This window comes from Gopherus evgoodei, chromosome 2, assembly GCF_007399415.2.
Source record: "Gopherus evgoodei ecotype Sinaloan lineage chromosome 2, rGopEvg1_v1.p, whole genome shotgun sequence".
NCBI classification, from domain to species: Eukaryota; Metazoa; Chordata; order Testudines; family Testudinidae; genus Gopherus; species Gopherus evgoodei.
In genome coordinates this window covers 66,445,466-66,464,872 of record NC_044323.1, presented here as the reverse complement: position 1 = coordinate 66,464,872, position 19,407 = coordinate 66,445,466, and the positions used below count along the sequence as shown (strand labels likewise).

General features: G+C 43.4%; 1 protein-coding gene across 1 annotated transcript in view; it reads left to right on the top strand.

The window, feature by feature from the left end:
- Positions 1 to 4,240: 4,240 nt before the first annotated feature.
- The window catches only part of DAZL (deleted in azoospermia like), a 38,743-nt gene continuing 23,576 nt past the window's right edge, over positions 4,241 to 19,407 (top strand). The window contains exons 1-6 of the mRNA XM_030549332.1: positions 4,241 to 4,294; positions 4,652 to 4,743; positions 5,697 to 5,748; positions 6,508 to 6,574; positions 6,986 to 7,122; positions 13,857 to 13,934. Coding sequence (XP_030405192.1) covers positions 4,256 to 4,294; positions 4,652 to 4,743; positions 5,697 to 5,748; positions 6,508 to 6,574; positions 6,986 to 7,122; positions 13,857 to 13,934 — 465 coding nt within the window. The 5' untranslated portion in view covers positions 4,241 to 4,255. The remainder of the gene's footprint in view (positions 4,295 to 4,651; positions 4,744 to 5,696; positions 5,749 to 6,507; positions 6,575 to 6,985; positions 7,123 to 13,856; positions 13,935 to 19,407) is intronic.

Here is a 19,407-nt window from a genome sequence, read left to right as displayed (position 1 = left end):
GTCTTAGTTCATGCACAAAGATTGCATTGTATTCAATTTTCTTGATACAGCAATATTTGTTTCTTGGTATGCAAAAATCTGAGTAAAAATGCCATGGGAAGAGTCCTCTCAATCTACAAATGCTTACCTTTATTGAAAATGTTTAAGGGACTGCATTCATGGAGCCATTACACAGATACACTGACCTTTTTGCAGATGACGCTCTACAGCTTGGTTCTGGCATTAATTCTTGTGGTGTTGCTACCTATTTTTAACAAGTATTTTGTTTGTACAAAAGGCTCAACCAGTCAAGACTTACTTCTTTTTGAGGGCTTGGAAGTTGTGCTGCTGCTCTCTCAGATTTTAAATTTATTCCTTTAGGGCGGTGAGGCTTAGGGGAATAATTAACGGTGTTTGCCCAGGAAGTGACTGCATCATTAAGGATTCAGTGTTGAGGATACTGCTTTGTTCCTTGACTCTTGTTGACTGGGACAGGTTTGGGTGAGGAGCCAGGGATGGATGAAGAGTTTGGGATTCAAATAATAGAGTTTGGGGGTGGAGCCTGGGCCTGGCTAGGCAGGGAGTTTGTGGTGAAGAAGCAGAGGGATCTGTGTCCTGCTTTTGACAAATGTTTGAAACCCATTGACAAAGTGTGTGTCAAGTTCCCCTCTAGTGTTGGTCCACACTGAGACTGCCAACCTCTACTGCTATCAGTTTCTTCAGTGTCACAAGTGGCAGAGATCTGGCTGGATTTAAAGCAGGGGCAGACAAACTTTTTGGCTGGAGGGCTGCATCAGGTTTCCAAAATTGTGTGGCGGGCCAGTTAGTGGAGGCTGTACCATCCCCAAACAGCCAGGTGTGGCCCAGCCCCGCCCCCTGTCTGACCCCTCCTGCTTTCTCGCCCCCGACGGCCCCCCCAGGGACTCCTGCCCCATCCAACTTCCCTGTGCCCTGACAGCCCCCACCACTGACTGCCCCCTGCCACACCACCCAACCCCTCCTCTCATTCCTGACTGCCCCCTGGAAACCCTGCCCTCATTCAGCCCCCTTGTTCCCTGCTCTCGGACCACCCCAACCCCTATCCACACCCTGACCACCACCCCAAACTCCCCTGCCATCTGTCCAACCCCTCTGTGCTCCCCTACTGTGCTGCCTAGAGCACTGGTGGCTGGCGGTGCTGCAGCCGCGCTGCCCAGAGCAGCAGGACAGGCAGCTGCGCTGCCCCAGGAGCTCACAACCTCACCGCCCAGAGCATTGCACCGGCAGTGGAGTGAGCTGACGCTGCGGTCGGGGGGAGGGAAGAGTAGGGGAGGGACCAGGGTCGAGCCTCCTGGGCCAGGAGCTCAGGGGCTGGGCAGGAGGGTCCTGTGGGCCCGATGTGGCCTGAGGGCCATAGTTTGACCACCTCTGATCTAAAGGTTCCAGTCCTGTAGATAACTCCTGTGGGTGTCATGAGCCACCTGATGGAATTTTTGCTTTTCAGTTAGCTTTGTGTTCTCTATTTAAAAAAAAAAAAAGAAAAAAACAGCCCAGGAAATCACTTGCACACAACTTCATGAAAAGAATATTAAGTTTGCAAAGTCAAACTCTCAGAAGTTAGAGAAATGCCAGAATTAAGGTTGGCTGTTCAAACTTAATTTGTCTGCCTTGTGCATCTGTATTGTGACTGTCTTTGATTACATGATCATTTACTGCCCCCCCTCCCCGCCCTGGACTCCATCATTCAGTGCACAGGCTGAACCTGCTCTGAGAATGAATCAGGATTGTGAATGGAAGAAGGCTATAGGACCCCCCCCCCAATTTGCTGTAGATATTGAGCATGCATGTACCTATTGCAGATACTAGGAATACTTGCCCAAAAGGCCCATCCTCTCCTCTGAGAGGACAAAAAGGGGCGGGGGAGTGAAGGTCATAGAGCTGATATAGTGTGTGTACTGTTTGTGGATAGTGAGACAGGCTGGGCTAGGCCTGCCACAGCTAAAGACCTGCCCTCTTTAGCTGAGGGAAATGAGCCATTGGACCTAGGTTGCATGTGAGTAATGGGGATAACAAGTTTCAAAACAAAACAAAAAAAACTGGAGAAGGGAGTGAAGGTCAAAGGGCCAAAACTGTGTACCTGTGGTTCTGGGAGATGGTAGACCTAAGCCTGCCCAGAGCTAAAGGCCCTCCCCATCAACTGGAAGGAAGGGCGGACCAGTGAACCCAGACCACAAGTTGCAGGGATCAAGAAATGGAAAAAATGATGGTAGTGAAGGTCAGTGAACCAAAACTGTGTGGTAAATGAAGCAGGGGACCAGAGGAAGGAAGAAGATGGTCTCATGGTTAAGGCAATTGATTGCTACCTTGGGCAGCGATTCTATCCCTGCCTCTGCCACAAGGATGTTCTGTGTCATGCTAGGCAAGCTACTTAAACCACACGTTAAAAGTTTGGCCACTAACTGTACGCTCAGGTTTTTTTGTTTTGGGGTTGGGTGTTTTTTTTGCATGCTCAGCTTGGACCTGTGGGTTCTAATTTGCAAAAGTGCTGATCACTCAGTTGTAGCTGAAATCCATGGTAGCTTTGCTTTGAACATATGAGGTGCCATGTATTAAATTTTATTTGAAAAATCAGACCCTAGGCACCCAAGCTTAGTGGATGCTTTTGACCTTCGTTGTGATTCCATTTTCCCTATGGCTAAAATTAGGATAATTAGATCTGACTAAATAATTGAGTTTAGTGTAGTGGGAGAATATAAATAATCCGTTTGTTTTGGTTTAAAACTGACTTCTTTTGTTTCTTGCCAAAATGAAAAACCAGAAAACAATTTTGAAATAGTTTTGACTTAATTCAAATGGACAATTTTCTAAACAAAACATTGAGTTGAATGAACACTTCTTTGGGAGAAAATCAGGGTTTTTTTAGTTGAAACTATTCAAAAATTGGGGTTAAATTGGTAAATAGTTTTAGTACTCTAAAAATGCATTTTTATTTGAAGAACTTTGTGCAGCTTTTATAACAACACCCACATGAAGTGAGATGGTAATATAGCTTCACAACTGTGAAGCTCGCTGATACTACAGTGAGTGCCGTAGAAAAGCCCATGAGGAAACTAATAATTCATTCTTTGGAGCATGGTTTGAATGGTGTGCAGTAAAAGCAAGGGGCCACTCATGGCTTTATGGTCTTTGAACAAAATATTGTATAGTTGTTTGTTCATTGAGTTCCATCCATTCTTTGCACTAAGTGAAGCTGGGGTCCTGTGGAAAATAGTATGTGATTATGTAATTAAAGACTGTATCATAATGTGTAAACATAAATGCATGCAATTAAAAGTTGCGTGGGCACCCTTAATTCTACTATTTAGCTTTTGAGTGCTTGACTTAAGATTGTTCTTTGAATGTGTTTCTTCCTGTTTATATATGCGGGGAGGGGGGAGACATGGTGGCCTGTGTGTACACTCTCTATTACAAACGTAAGTGATTTTTATAAGTCACATAATCTTAAACTATTCAGACTGTTTAAGACAGTTGCAGATCTTGATAGACCTCTGATTTGATGTAACTTTAAATTGTGACAGAGTACAAAATCTCTCCTTCTAAAGGGGATCATAGTAATGTGATCCTGTTAAGAGCTAGTTGTAGTGGCTATAACTTTTTTTTTTTTTTTTTTTTTTTTTTAATATAAATTTCTTCCATGTGTAGCTGCTGGGTTTTGTTCTGGGATTGCTCATACACAAGTGCTGCATTAATTGTTTAAGGATTTTTTTTGGCTAGGATAATGTAGAATTCTGGAACTCTGCAAGCAGATCTGGCAGTCTTCTATGTTGGCTAACTCTTTCTTAAATCCCATTTGATAGATATTGAAGTGCATTTTTCAACAGTTTCATTGTAGAATTAGTATATGTTTAAAGTGACCATGGACCTTTGAGGAAAAGCAGTTTTAACTAACCCTACTTAATCTATTCTAAATTCAGCTTAGTGCTAGGTAAAGAGAATAAATACTGAAAAACCAGCCCATGAAGTAGAATTAATTCAGAACATATGTTTTTCAGAAAATTATTTGAGACATTTCTGTTCCAAATAGAGTAAACTGGAAATGGAAAGTATTGTGTCCATGGGAACACTTTGAAGTTTTAGTATCCTAAAATGTAGTATATAAACAGTTATAATATGTACTTTATCAAACTTGCAGTCTGCAGCAAATCCAGAGTCCCAATGTGCAAGCATCTCCAGGGAGGATAACACCCAGTTGTCGTCAACAACCAATCAAGGATATGTTTTACCAGAAGGAAAAATCATGCCGAACACAGTCTTTGTTGGTGGAATTGATATAAGGGTATTTACATGTCTTAACTTTCACATATATTCTGTAGTGGTTGGACTGTTTTTTTTTTTTTGGGGCAGGGAGAGCAGAAAACAGACTTCTTTTAGGATGTGGCTGATCCCATGGCATCTACCAGTTTTATGGTATTGCACTGCTGTGAGAGACCTGAGTTCAGTTCCAGTTTTATCCCTGAACTAGGTGAGCAGCACTGAATTGTGCAACAGTGGTGGATGGGTTTGAAAGTGGCTCCTGCTTCTGTAAACCACTTAAAACAGTTGAACACAAGTTTGCAAAAGGAGTTAAGATTTTCTTGTGGTGGCCAGTGATGTATCCTTTTTTTTTTTAAGCTAAACAAATTCTGTTCCTTAGATGGATGAAACAGAAATTAGAAGCTTCTTTGCACGATATGGGACAGTGAAAGAAGTGAAGATAATCACTGATAGAACTGGTGTTTCCAAAGGGTAAGTAGAACATGAATGACTTGCCTTGGGTCATTAAAGCCTTTTCTAACCTAGTAAAGTTGATAGCCATAAATCACCAGAGGAAGCAGTACCATATGTAGGGTTGAGTTAGTCCAACTCTCCAACACACTGTTAAAATACTTGAGCCCTGTCTGTATCACTACTTCCAGAAGCGGTGAATTACAGTTAAGCAGTTGGCTCGTATAACTCAGTTTAAGTATAGCTGATTTTGTAAAGAATAATATGGTATGTTTTAGCTTACTTAATAAATCTTGCTTTTCAGGGGGCATATAGGGCATATAACTGCTGAATTGGTGGAAGCAAAGCTTCAAACTTTCCTTGTCTGCCAAATGCAGCCAGTTATTGATGGGATAGGATGAAATTCTTATCTTACGTTATTGTTCACCCAGAAGAATCATGGATCCACTTCCTAGGCATGAGCTTTTGGAGCTGGAAAGAACTCTTCTGTCAGCTTCTCTATACCTCTTGCCCCAAACTTTCCCCTGCAAGTTGTGATGTACCTTGGATAACTGGAAGTCTTGGTTATTGGTAATGTGCTAGACAGAAGACCAATTTTGATTTAAAACTACTGTGTTGTCCATGCTTAATATAATAAACTCCTGTTGCTCTAAGTCTCACATCAACTCTGTGATGGGACCAAATACTATCCCAGTTTCCCAAATTGGCGAAATGAAGACAGAGATTAAGTGAATTGCACCAGATCGCACCCAGTCTGAAATGAGAATCAAATCCTTTTAACTGGATGCTAGCTGGCACCTTGTAATAAATACACCTTCGCATCGGTTTTTGGTTTGCAGAGTCCAAGGGAAGGATATTGACTTGGACTTGTCTGTCTTTTGGCATACAGTAACCCAATTTTATGCTTTTGAGTCTTGTTCAAAACAGGCTTGTGGGTTGTGCAGTAGTCACACTGAACTTTTTTTCCTTTACAGATATGGATTTGTATCCTTTTTGGACAATGTGGATGTTCAGAAAATAGTGGAAGTAAGTTACTTAGCTATTTGAGGATGTTCATATTCATATCTGTATTCTGTAACAAAGAATGCAGTACGGTGGTTGGTTTGTGGGGGTAATAACAGGAAAATTGAGCTGTCTAAAGGTTAAATGAGAATCTGGACTAGATTAATAGGAAGAGGCAAAGTTTAAGACTGAGCATTCAAAATAGCTGATTACAATCTTTCTAAAATCATCCCTGCTCTTGAAGTGGGATTTTTTTACACAACTTACTTAGCCAAAAATAAGACTAACACGTTTTTAGATTTATTGTGTGGAGGTGTCTGTTCAAAGTCCATTCTGTCCACTCCTAGCTGCCATTCAAACACACTCGAGTAGTTAAGGGCAAGATACACTGACCAAATTATGTAAAATCTGCACTATGAACTGAAAGAAATGAGAGAGAGAGAGTACAAGAGAACTGTAGCCTCACGGCTGTGAAAAAAGGCTATAGCAGTGAGATGCTAGACTACTAAAAATAGCAGTGTGCTTGAGCAGAGTAGTTTATATACCCTGGGTGTTCAGGTATGTAGGGAACTCTACTCTTCTAAGCTGTACCTCACTGTCCACACTGCTATTTATACCCATGCTAGGTGTGCATGCGGTCTCTGTACTCTACATGCTGCTGTAAATGTAGGTGTACTTTTAGATTGATGTAAAAATAGTTATTGACCTGTCATTGAATCTGAAAGTATAGTAATATGGTTTTTCTGTGTTTCCCCTCTTCCCACACCACCACCACCACCCCAGTCACAAATAAACTTCCATGGTAAAAAACTGAAGCTGGGCCCAGCAATCAGAAAACAACAGAATTTATGTAAGTACATCTAGACTGGAACTTGAACTTGTTTCCTCATGAAAGGATGCTGGCTTATATGTAAGATATTAAAGTAATTTATTTATCTGTGATATTTACAATCTTGCTTTATTAGTATTAAAAGTACTACAACTAAACTAAAATCTAAGTAATTACCAGTCAATACTGAGACTTTTTTTACTTGGTTTTGGCAAAGAGAGCAAACTGATAAATTTTGTACTATCAAAATGCCCCAGCATGTAAATTGCAAACACTGCTGAACTTATCAGTTATCCTGCACTACTTTTTTAAATTTAAATTTTAAAAAATTCATGGAAAAATACATATCTGAACTCAAACAAAACCTTAATTTTGGGCCTAAACTACTGTTAAACCGTTTTGGATCATCTTTCCTTTGTCTCTCTAAACTAGGTGCTTACCATGTGCAACCCAGACATCTGGGTTTTAATCCTCCTGTGCCACAGTTTCATAGTGTGTGGAGTAATCAAAACACAGAAACATACATGCCTCCCCCAGCTATGATGAGTCCAGTAACTCAGTACGTTCAGGTAAGATTATTTCTTTATGGTCTGATCTTGGATCATAACTGAGTTCTTCAAAGCACTAGAATATAACACTTTTGAGAGCCACACTTGCATGGCCTCTGAAATATGTACAATAGGAACTTGAATTTTTGACATTCAGGCCCCTAAAAATGAAAATCTAGCTGTAACAATAGCAAATAAGCCAAGTGCGGACAGTATTGTCCTCTAAATTGACAGTTCTGCCTGCTTTAGAAATACCGCCTCAATATGTCTTTCAAATGAGTCTTCTGCTTTATAGAATCTTGGTATCTGCAGCCAGTTACTAACCCACAAAGTACCTCTGTACTGTGGAAGCTTTGTAGCTAAGAAAAACAGTGAGGAGTCCTTGTGACACCTTAGAGACTAACAAATATATTTGGGCATAAGCTTTTGTGGGCTAGAACCCATTTCATCAGATGAATGAAGTGAAAAATACAGGAGCAGGTATAAATATATGAAAGGATAGGGGGGGTTGCTTTACCAAGTGTGAGGTCAGTCTAACGAGATAAATCAATTTAACAGCAGGATACCAAGGGAGGAAAAATCTCTTTTTTGAAATAAGAGAATGGCTCATTACAGACAATTGACAATAAGGTGTGAGTAACAGTAGGGAGAAATTAGTATTGGGGAAATTAAGTCTAGGTTTTTTAATCACCCAACCACTCCCAGTCTTTATTCAGGCCTAATCTGATGGTATCCAGTTCGCAAATTAATTCCAGTTCTGTAGCTTCACGTTGGAGTCTGTTTTTGAAGGGTTTTTTTGTTGAATTGCCACTTTTAGGTCTGTTACTGAGTGACCAGAGAGACTGAAGTGTTCTGCAGGTTTTTGAATGTTATGATTCCTGATGTCAGATTTGTGTCCATTTATTCTTTTGTGTAGAGACTGTCTGGTTTGGCCAATGTACATAGCAGAGAGGCATTGCTGGCACATGATGGCATATATCAGGTTGGTAGATGTTCAGGTGAACGAGCCCCGGATGGTGTGGCTGATGTGGTTAGGTCCTATGATGGTGCCCCTTGAATAGATATGTGCACAGAGTTGGCACTGAGGTTTGTAGCAGGGTTTGGTGCCTGGGCTGGTGTTTTTGTTGTGTGGTGTGTAGTTGCTGGTGAGATTTGCTTCAGGTTGGGGAGCTGTCTGTAGGCAAAGACTGTCCTGTCTCCCAAGGTCTGTGAGAGTGATGGATCGTCCTTCAGGATAGGTTGTGGATCCTTGATGTGCTGGTTTAGTTGGGGGCTGTAGGTGACAGCTAGTGGCATTCTGTTACTTTCTTTATTGGGCTTGTCTTGTAGTAGGTGACTTCTCAGTACCCTTCTGGCTCTGTCAATCTGTTTCTTCTCTTCATCAGGTAGGTATTACAGTTTTTAAGAATCTCTATAGAGATTCTTTAGGTGTTTGTCTCCATCTGAGGAATCGGCGCAAACGCGGTTGTATCTCAGAGCTTGGCTGTAGACAGTGGATCGTGTGGTGTGGTCTGGATGAAAGCTGAAGGCATGTAGATAAATATAGTGGTCAGTAGGTTTCTGATATAGGGTGGTGTTTATGTGACTATCGCTTATTAGCATCATACTGTCTAGGACAGTTGTCAGCAACATACAGCACACGTGCCAAAGGCGGCATGCGAGCCGATTTTTGCCTGGCAGCAGGGTCCTGGCTGCTGGTCCCACTCAGCATCCTGCCAGCCTGGGGTTCCGTTCACTCAGCCAGCAGGAAGCTGAGTGGGGCCGGTGGCTGGGACCCCAGACTGATGGCAGGCGTGCCCCCTGGCTCTCCCCTCACCACGCTCGGGTTCTGCAGCTCCCGGGAATGTGAGCCACCAGGGCGTGGGGCCCTGAGCCTGCTGTGGGGGGGTGGCGGTGGTCGCTTGCACTCCTGGGAGCTGCAGAGCCCGAGCGCAGTGAGGGGGAAGCCGAGGGGTGCACGGGGACCACTGCCTGCATGCATCTGCTGCAGGAGTCCCCTTCGCCCCCTCCCCCCCACCCCCGGGGTGGGAAGCACTGGGTCGCAGCCCGGGCAGGTGCGCCCCCCCGGCTCCTCCCTCACTGTGCTCGGCTCTATGGCTGCTGGGAGTGTCAGCCTCTGCTGCCCCTCCCACAGCCTCAGCACTCCACATGGAGTTGGAGTTTTGCCTCCATGTGGAGCCAGTGTCTCACTGGCATGGGCATGGTAAGGGGAGTCCCGGAGGGCAGTTGGGGAGCAGGGGGAGGGTTGGTTGGGTCGACAATTCTGGGGATCCGTCGGGGTGGGGAGTGGTTGGATGAGGTGTGGGAGTCCTGGGGGTCTGTCTGGGGGAGGGATGTAGATAAGAGTTGGGGATAGGGTCCTCCGGGGGCAGTTAGGGTGGGGAGTGTCTCAGGAGGGGGCAGTCAGGGGACAAGGAGGGAGGGGGTTCTGACGGGGATGGGAGGGAGTGGATGGGGGCAGAGCTAGAGCAGGGCTCTCCCCGCTTTTTGATTGTTGAAATATGGTAACCCTAGGTGAGGGGGGAGCCGGGGGGCTCATGAGGGCTATCGCCCGCATACATCCACTGAAGCCTGCAGGAGCCGCTGTGGGGCGCCGGGCCACAGCCTGGGCAGGAGGGGCGGTGGGGGGCATGGCTGCTGCCGGCTAGCAGCACTGCCACCTTTGCAGGGCTGCTTCCCCCCTGCACCGCACCAGCCCCTCCATGGCTGGGGCTCACTGCTGCCGCAAGTGGGACACTCTGTGCAGCCTCTCAGGGAGTTCAGGGGGCAGCGAGTGGGGGAACCTAATCTGGGAAGGAGCTCTTGGACACGGCTGGCCCCTGGTGTCTATAAAGGCTCTTTGGGATTTGCCCCTCAATGAACTGATGTGCAAGGGGATGGGGGCAGTGCAAGGTGGAAGTTTTGCCTCGGGTGCAAAATATTCTTGCACCAGCCCTGCCCCAGGGGGTGCATGCACCCCAGGTTAAGAACCACTGCACTAAACTAAGATCTGCATCTTAATTTAATTTTAAACGAAGCTTCTTAAACATTTTTTAAAAGTGTTTACTTTACATAAAACAATAGTTTATAGACTTAAAGAGAGAGACCTTCTAAAAACGTTAAAATGTATTACCGGCATGCGAAACCTTCAATTAGAGTGAATAAATGAAGACTTGGCACACCACTTCTGAAAAGTTGCTGACCCCTGGTCTAGGAAGTGGACCTCGTGTGTGGATTGGTCCAGGCTGAGGTTGATGGTAGGGTAGAAATCGTTGAAATCTTGGTGGAATTCCTCAAGGGCCTCTTTACCATGGGTCCAGATGATGATGTCATCAGTGTAGCACAAGTGGATGAGAGCTAAGGAAGCATTGTATGTAGGGAGATTGTTGATTTCAAATAAAGCTAAAGCATAAGAATGGTCCTACTGGGTCAGACCAAAGGTCCATCTAGCCCAGTATCCTGTCGTCTTCTGACTGTGCCCAGTGCCAAGTGCTTCAGAGGGAATGAACAGAACAGGTAAGCATGAAGTGATCCATCCCCTGTTGCCCATTCCTCGCTCCAGGCAAAAATCTTCAGCCTGGTAATGCTACAGAATGGAGCAAGAAAAGAGAATGGGGGAAGTAACCTAGCTTATAAGGGTATGTCTACATCTACAATTTTGTAGCGCTGGTTGTTACAGCTGTATTAGTACAGCTGTATAGGGCCAGCGCTGCAGAGTGGCCACACTTACAGCAACCAGCGCTGCAAGTGGTGTTAGATGTGGCCACACTGCAGCGCTGTTGGGCGGCTTCAAGGGGGGTTCGGGGAACGCGAGAGCAAACCGCGGGAAAGCAGGTCTCTTTCCCCGGTTTTGCTCCAGTGTTCCCCGAACCCCTGAGCAAGCAGGTCTCCTTCCCCGCGGTTTGCTCTCGCGTTCCCCGAACCCCCGTGCAAGCAGGTCTCCTTCCCAGCGGTTTGCTCTTGCGTTCCCCGAACCCCCGTGCAAGCAGGTCTCCTTCCCAGCGGTTTGCTCTTGCGTTCCCCGAACCCCCAAGCAAGCAGATCTCCTTCCCCGCGGTTTGCTCTCGCGTTCCCCGAACCCCCCTGCAAACGGCGGGGAAGGAGACCTGCTTGCTCGGGGGTGCGGGGAAGGAGATCTGCTTGCACGGGGGTTCGGGGAACGCGAGAGCAAACCGGGGAAGGAGACATGCTTCCCCGCGGTTTGCTCTCGCGTTCCCCGAACCCCCGAGCAAGCAGATCTCCTTCCCCGCGGTTTGCTCTCACGTTCCCCGAACCCCCGAGCAAGCAGATCTCCTTCCCCGCGGTTTGCTCTCGCGTTCCCCAAACCCTCCTGCAAACCGCTGGGAAGGAGACCCGCTTGGGGGGGGGATTTGGAGAACACCGGAGCAAACCGTGGGGAAGGATACCTGCTTGATTACCAGAGAGGCTTCCTCAGGTATGCTGGGATACTTGCTTATTCCACAGAGGTCAAGAAAAGCGCTGGTAAGTGTCTACACTTGATTACCAGCGCTGGATCACCAGCGCTGGATCCTCTACACCCGAGACAAAACGGGAGTACGGCCAGCGCTGCAAACAGGGAGTTGCAGCGCTGGTGATGCCCTGCAGATGTGTACACCTCCTAAGTTGCAGCGCTGTAACCCCCTCACCAGCGCTGCAACTTTGTGATGTAGACAAGCCCTAAGAGATCTTGAGTAGTTTGGAGGTTGCTCCCAAAGCACACAATTCTTCACATAACACTTGAGCTGAGAAACTTATTTGAAAAATCTTCTTGATTTTCGCTTGAGAGTAAGTTAGAGGACTAGTGTACAGCATCCCTTTTATTAACAAGGTATGGAACAGCAAAGCTGGCTCTATCAACACTTTCTCCGGGCAAAACAGTTTGTTTGCTTCTGGATTGGTACAGTACCTTTGTGTAAAACGCAAATATTGCACTCACTCCTGTAATATATACCATTATTGTGGGCATGACCAGTATCACCATTTCAGTGATATCTTTATACATCTAATGAGGGGAAATGGAATGCATGCTCATACATGTCTATGCAGTAGTCTTCTAAGCTGTAATCATGCTTTGTTCCCTCCCAACACCACATTGGGCGGATCCCCTAATAGCTTTTCCTCTCACCTCCCCCAAACCTCATTGCCTACTAAATATGACCAAATCTAATATTTATTGTAAACAGGCATGCAACCCATGGTGAGTTAAGAAAATAACTTACTAAAAGTAAAATACTTGGTAAATGTGCACTGAGTTGGCTCTAAAATGTGAAGGAAATTTGGGGAATGGGAATGATTCTAATACCTCATATGCTGAAATAGTTTTAAGTAGACTGGAAGGGCTTTACCATTTAGCATCAAACAAGAGCTGTAACAAACCAAAAATAAACTCTCTGTAAAACCTTACTTCAGTTTTCCAGTTGCAAGTCCTCATTAAACAACTCTTAATCCGGGGTTCTCAAATCTCATTGCACTGTGACTCCCTTCTGACAACACATTACTTCATGACACCAGGAGGGGGGACTGAAGCCTGAGCCCCAGGTGTGGGGTCAAAGCCAAAGACCAAGCCCCACTGCCCTAGGGAGTGGGCCTGTAATCTGAGCACTGCCATCCAGGGCTGAAGCCCTTGGGCTTTGTCTCTTAACAGTAGGGATATGACTTTGGCTTCAGCCCCAGCAAGTCTAACACCAGCTCTGGTGACCCCATTAAAACAGAGTCGTGACCCATTTTGGGCTCCTGACCCACAGTTTGAGAACTGCTGTTCTAGATAAACCTTTAGTTAAAGGAGAGTAGGGGGAGGATTTTAAAAAATTCAATAGTGGAACACTTTGGAGAGAGGGGCAGATATTTCATTCTAACTCAACTGCTTGAAACCTTGCATATCCTCAGAACAATCTACTTCAGACTTCTGTTGATGTTAAACTAATGGAAGTGAGTTGTTTACTTTGCCTAAACTCAGAATCTGGTTAAAATAAATTCATTGTTAGAAGCAACTACTTCCATTCCTGTTCAAATGCAGCTCACAACTAAGGGCTTGTCTATATAAATGTTTAGTGCACAGAAAGCTAGTGTGAGTTAGATTATTTACATGCCAGCTTGCTGCAAACTCAGTATTTGTCAAGAAGCCCTAAGGAAAGTTCTGTGATAGGTGTATGTTAAAAGTTTCATTGAGGCTCAGTGAGACTGACTTACTCTGTGGCAAGCCAAGGTTTGGGTCTACAGTGGGGATGTCCCGTATGGAAACTGCTCCAGTGCAGTGAAATCCCACCAAGCTGCACTCTGTGGCTATGATAAACACTGGCCACACAGGATGTTACTGCACAGCAAGTTGATGTGCTGTAGATTCACCGCATGGCTTGCCACTCTGTAGGTAGCTGTGTAGACAAGTCCTTAAGTTCCCTTTTGAAAATAGGTCTTAGACACTTAGGATGTGTCCACACTGCGATCAGAAATGTAACTACTGGCTCATGTACACATACCCATGCTAGCTGTCATCAAGCTTCTGTGCTAAAAATAGCATGTAGCTATGACTATGTGGGCTATCCCCCCTGAGTATACCTGACTCTCCACAGATGTATTTGGGCAGCTAACCTATGCTGCTGCCCATGTAGCTGTGGCAGCTATTTTTAGTGTGCTATCTCAATCAACTGGTGCTGGTAGGTTTACCAGAGCCAGAAATTATACCTAGTAAATCTACCCAGTGTAGATGTACTTTACCTAATCTCTTTAACCTATGAAATGCAAAAACTTTGTGTTTTTTTTGTTTTTCCCCCCCCCAGGCATACCCTTATGGGTCGCAAGCTGTGCTGATACAACAGCAAGTTCCTGTAGGATACCAGCCTGCCTACAACTATCAGGTACATATTTTTTAAAAATGGCTTAATTGATTAAAAAACTTAATCGTGAATCAGAATATCTGAACATTCTGATGTCTAGATGTTGGACCTCAATTTGTTGGTTCAATGCTTTTTTTTCCCCACCAAATCTTTCTCCAGTTGATTTGATAAATTCTTTGTTTTAGGGCTGTTGATTAATCGAAGTTAACTCACGTGATTAACTGAAAATGAATCCTGATTAATCACATTTTTAAAAAAAATTAATCTCCATTATAATAGCACTATTAATAAACAATTGAAATGTATTATATATTTTTGGATGTTTTTGTACGTTTTCAAATATATTGATTTCAGTTACAACAGAGAATACAAAGTGTACAGTGCTCACTCTGTTTTTTATTACAAATATTTGCACTGTAAAAATGAATTGAAAAATACCATTTCTTTTGCTTATCACCTCGTACAAGTACTATACTGAAATCTCTTGTGAAAGTGCAACTTACAAATGTAGATTTTTTTTTTCTTTTTGTTATGTAACTGCACTCAGCCAATCTAAAACTTATAGAGCCTACAAAGACCACTCAGTCTTTATCTTGTTTGTCTTTGGGATTGGCTAAACAAGTTTGTTTACATTTACAAGCTGCCCGCTTCTCACCTCAAAAGTGAGAACAGGTGTTTTCAAGGCACTTTTGCAGCTGGTGTTGCAAGGTATTTACTACCAGATATGCATTCAGATACCCCTTCATGCTTTGGAAACTATTCTAGAGGACATGCTTCCATACTGATGATGCTCATTTAAAAAATAATGCATTAATTACATTTGTGACTGAACTCCATGGGGGAGAATTGTGTGTCTCCTGCTCTGTTTTACCCACATTCTGCCATATATTTCATGTTATAGCAGTCTCAGATGATGACCCAGCACACGTTGTTGTTCATTTTAAGAACACTTTTCACTGCAGATTTGACGACCAAAACACAAGAAGGTACCAATGTGAGATTTCTAAGATAGCTACAGCATGCAACCCAAGGTTTAAGAATCTGAAGTGCCTTCCAATATCTGAGAGGAGTGAGGTATGGACTATGCTTTCAGAAGTCTTAAAAGTCTCTGATGTGGAAACTATAGGACCCAGACCACCAAAAATAAATCAACTTTTTACTGATTGCATCTGACTCAGATGATGAAAATGAACATGCGTCAATATGCTCTGCTTTGGATCCTTATCGAGCAGAGTTCATCATCAGCATGGATGCACGTCCTTTGGAATGGTGGTTGAAGCATGAAGGGACTTATGAATCTTTAGTGCATCTGGCATGTAAATATCTTGCGATGCCAGCTGCAGCAGTGCCATGCAAACACCTGTTCTCCCTTTCAGGTGACATTTTAAACAAAATGCGGGCAGCATTATCTCCTGCAAATGTAAACAAACTTGTTTGAGCGATTGGCTGAAAAAGAAGTAGGACTGAGTGGACTTGTGGGCTCTGTGTTTTATATTGTTTTGTTTTTGAGTGCAGTTATTTTTGTACATAATTCTACATTTGTAAGTTCAACTTCCATGATAATGAGATTGCACTACAGTACTTATATTGGGTGGATTGAAAAATACTATTTTTTACAGTGTAAATATTTGTAATAAAAATAAATATAAAGTGAGCACTGTACACTACGTATTCTGTTGTAATTGAAATCAATAGATTTGAAAATGTGGAAAACATCCAAAATATTTAAATAAGTGTTATTCTATTAACAGAATGATTAATGTGATTTTTTGATTGACAGCCCTACTTTCTTTAAAAGAAGATGCATACTGGCAACATTCACACATTCTGAGGATTTTCTGCTGGGTTGCATGGTTGTTTAGAAACTGTTTGCCAGTAAACAATAGACAGCTGACCATGTTGCTAAATATTCTGATGGAAGAGGGCAGGAGTTCTCCAGACCATTATCTGGCTTAACCAGGAGTTCATTAATGATCTGAAACTCAAGAGTCCTACAAAAAGTGGAAACTAGGTCAAATTACAAAGGATGAATATAAACAACACAAATACGTAGGGACAAAATTAGAAAGGCCCAGGACAAAATGAGATTAAACTAACTAGAGATGTAAAGGGTAACAAGAAAACATTCTATAAGTACATTAGAAGCAAGAATAAGACCAAGGACAGGGCAGGCCTGTTCCTCAGTGGGAGATGGGTGGGGGGAGAGGGGAACAATAACAGAAAATGTGGGAAATGGCAGAAGTATTAAATGAATTTTTAGTTTCAATTTTCACCAAAAAGGTTGGTTAGTGACTGGATGTTTAACATAGTGAATGGCAGTAAAAATGAGGTAGGATCGGAGGTTAAAGTAGGGGAAGAACAAGCTAAAAATTACTTAAACCAGTTAGATGTCTTCAAGTCACCAGGGCCTGATGAAATAAATCCTAGAATACTCAAGGAATTGACTGAGGAGATAATCGCTAATCATAGACTTTAAGGTCAGAAGGGACCATTATGATCATCTAATCTGACCTCTTGCACAATGCAGGCCACAAAATGTCACCCACCCACTCCTGTTTCAAACCTGTGTCTGAGTCATTGAAGTCGTCAAATCATGGTTTAAAGACTTCAAGGTGCAGAGAATCTTCCAGCAAGTGACCCGTGCCCCACGCTGCAGAGAGAGGCAAAAACCCCCAGGGCTTCTGCCAATCTGCCCTGGAGGAAAATGCCTTCTTGACCCCAAATATGGCGATCAGCTAAACCCTGAGCATGTGGGCAAGACTCACCAGCCAGACACCCAGGAAAGAATTTTCTATAGTAACTCAGATCCCACCCCATCTAACATCCCATCACAAGCCATTGGGCATATTTTATCGCTAGTAGTCAAAGACAGCCTAATTTTGGCAATTAATTTATCCCATTATACCACCCCCATCATAAACTTATCAAGGTTAGCCTTGAAGCCAGATGTGTCTTTTGCCCCCACTACTCTCCTTGGAAGGCTGTTCCAGAACTTCACTCCTCTGATGGTTACAAACCTTCATCTAATTTCAAGTCTAAACTTCCTGATAGCCAGTTTATATCCATTTGTTCTTGTGTCCAAACTGGTAGTGAGCTTAAATAAATACCAGGGAGGGAGAGGGATTATTTCTCTGAAACATTTATAGAGAGCAATCATATCTCCCCTCAGCTTTCTTTTGGTTAGACTAAACAAGCCAAGCTCTGAGTCTCCTTTCATATGACAGTTTTTCCATTCCTCAGATCATCCTCGTAGCCCTTCTCTGTACCTGTTCCAGTTTGAATTCATCCTTCTTAAACATGGGAGACCAGAACTGCACACCGTATTCTAGATGAGGTCTCACCAGTGCCTTGTATAACAGTTCTAACACCTCCTTATGTCTACTGGAAGTACCTCATCTGATGCATCCCAAGATCACATTAGCTTTTTTCACAGCCATATCACATTGGCGGCTCATAGTCATCCTGTGATCAACCAGTACTCTGAGGTCCTTCTCCTCCTCTGTTACTTCCAACTGATGCCTCCCCAGTTTATAACAATAGTTCTTGTTGTTAATTCCTAAATGCATGACCCTGCACTTTTCAGTATTAAATTTCATCCTGTTACTATTACTCCAGTTCAGAAGATCTGGATGACCTTGCTATATAATATCCCGATCCTTCTCTGTATTGGCAATACCTCCCAGCTTTGTGTCATCCGCAAACTTTATTAGCACATTCCCACTCTTTGTGCCAAGGTCAGTAATAAAAAAGATTGGTCCCAAAACTGATCCCTGAGGAACTCCACTAGTAACCTCCCTCCAGCCTGACAATTCACCTTTCAGTACGACCCGTTGTAGTCTCCCCTTTAACCAGTTCCTTATCCACCTTTCAATTTTCATATTGATCCCCGTCTTTTCCAATTTAGCTAATAATTCCCCATGTGGAACCATATCAGATGCTTTACTGAAATAGATGTAAATTAGATGCATTGCATTTCCTTTGTCTGAAAAATCTGTTACCTTCTCAAAGGAGGAGATCAGGTTGATATGGCACGATCTACCTTTTGTAAAACCATGTTGTATTTTGTCCCAATTACCATTGACCTCAATGTCTTTTGACTACTTTTTCCTTCAATTTTTTTTTCCAGGACCTTGCAGATATCAAACTGACAGGCCTGTAGTTGCCCGGATCACTTTTTTTCCCTTTCTTAAAGATAGGAACTGTTAGCAGTTCTCTAGCCATACAGTACAACCTCTGAGTTTACAGATTCATTAAAAATTCTTGCTAATGGGCTTGCAATTTCATGTGCCAGTTCCATTAATATTCTTGGATGAAGATTATCTGGGTCCCCTGATTTTTGTCCCATTAAGCTGTTTAAGTTTGGCTTCTACCTCGGATGTGGTAATATCTACCTCCATATCCTCATTCCTATTTGTCATCCTACCATTATCCCTAAACTCTTACTTTGCCTCAGTCTTTAATGAGGCTAATGATTTGTTTAGATATTGGGCCATGCCTAGATTATCCTTAACCTCTACTCCAACCTCGGTGTTTAGCGGTCCCACTTCCTTCTTTGTTTTCTTCTTATTTATATGTTTATAGAACCTTTTACTGTTGGTTTTAATTCCCTTTGCAGGGTCCAACTCTGCTTGGCTTTTGGCCTTTCTGACTTTATCCCTACAGGTTCTGACCTCAATAAGGTAGCTTTCCTTGCTGATCACTTCCATCTTCCATTCCATGTAGGCTTTCTGCTTTTTCTTAATCACCTCTCTGAGATGCTTGCTCATCCAGCTTGGTCTGCAACTCCTACCTAATGAATTTTTCCCCTTTCTTGGGATGCAGGCTTCTTTGACTTGAAGTAATTCTGGGCTTCCTCCACTTTAGATCTCTAAGTTCTTCAGTCCAATCTACTTCCCTAACTAATTTCCTTAATTATTTAAAGTTAGCCCTTTTGAAATTAAAAAAAAAAAACCCTAGTCACAGATGTATTTTTGTTTATCCTTCCATTTAGTTTAAACTGAATTAGCTCACGATGGCTCAAACCAATGTTGTCCCCTACAACCGTTTCTTCTATGGGGTCCTCATTACTCACCAAACCCAAATCTAAAATGGCATCCCCTCTTGCTGGCTCAGCAACTACTTGGTGAAGGAATCCATCAGCTATCGCATCTAGGAAAATCTGAGCACTTGTCCTCCAGTCTATATCTAGGAAGTTAGTCTCCCATGATCACACAATTCCCATTAATATTTAGTTCATTAAAAAGGTCTCTATCCATATCCATGTCGGATCCTAGTGGTCTATAGCACACCCCAAGCACTCTCTCAGGAGAGGCGCTAATAGCTTTCTTCCCCAATGTGATTTTTGCCCAGACAAACTGTCTTATCCATTCCATCCCTTCTTTCTTTTACAGTCTACCTCATTATTGATATGCAATGCTACTCCAAGACCTTTGCCACCTCTGTCTTTCCTAAACAGTACATATCCTTCAATACCTATGCTTCACTCATGACTTCT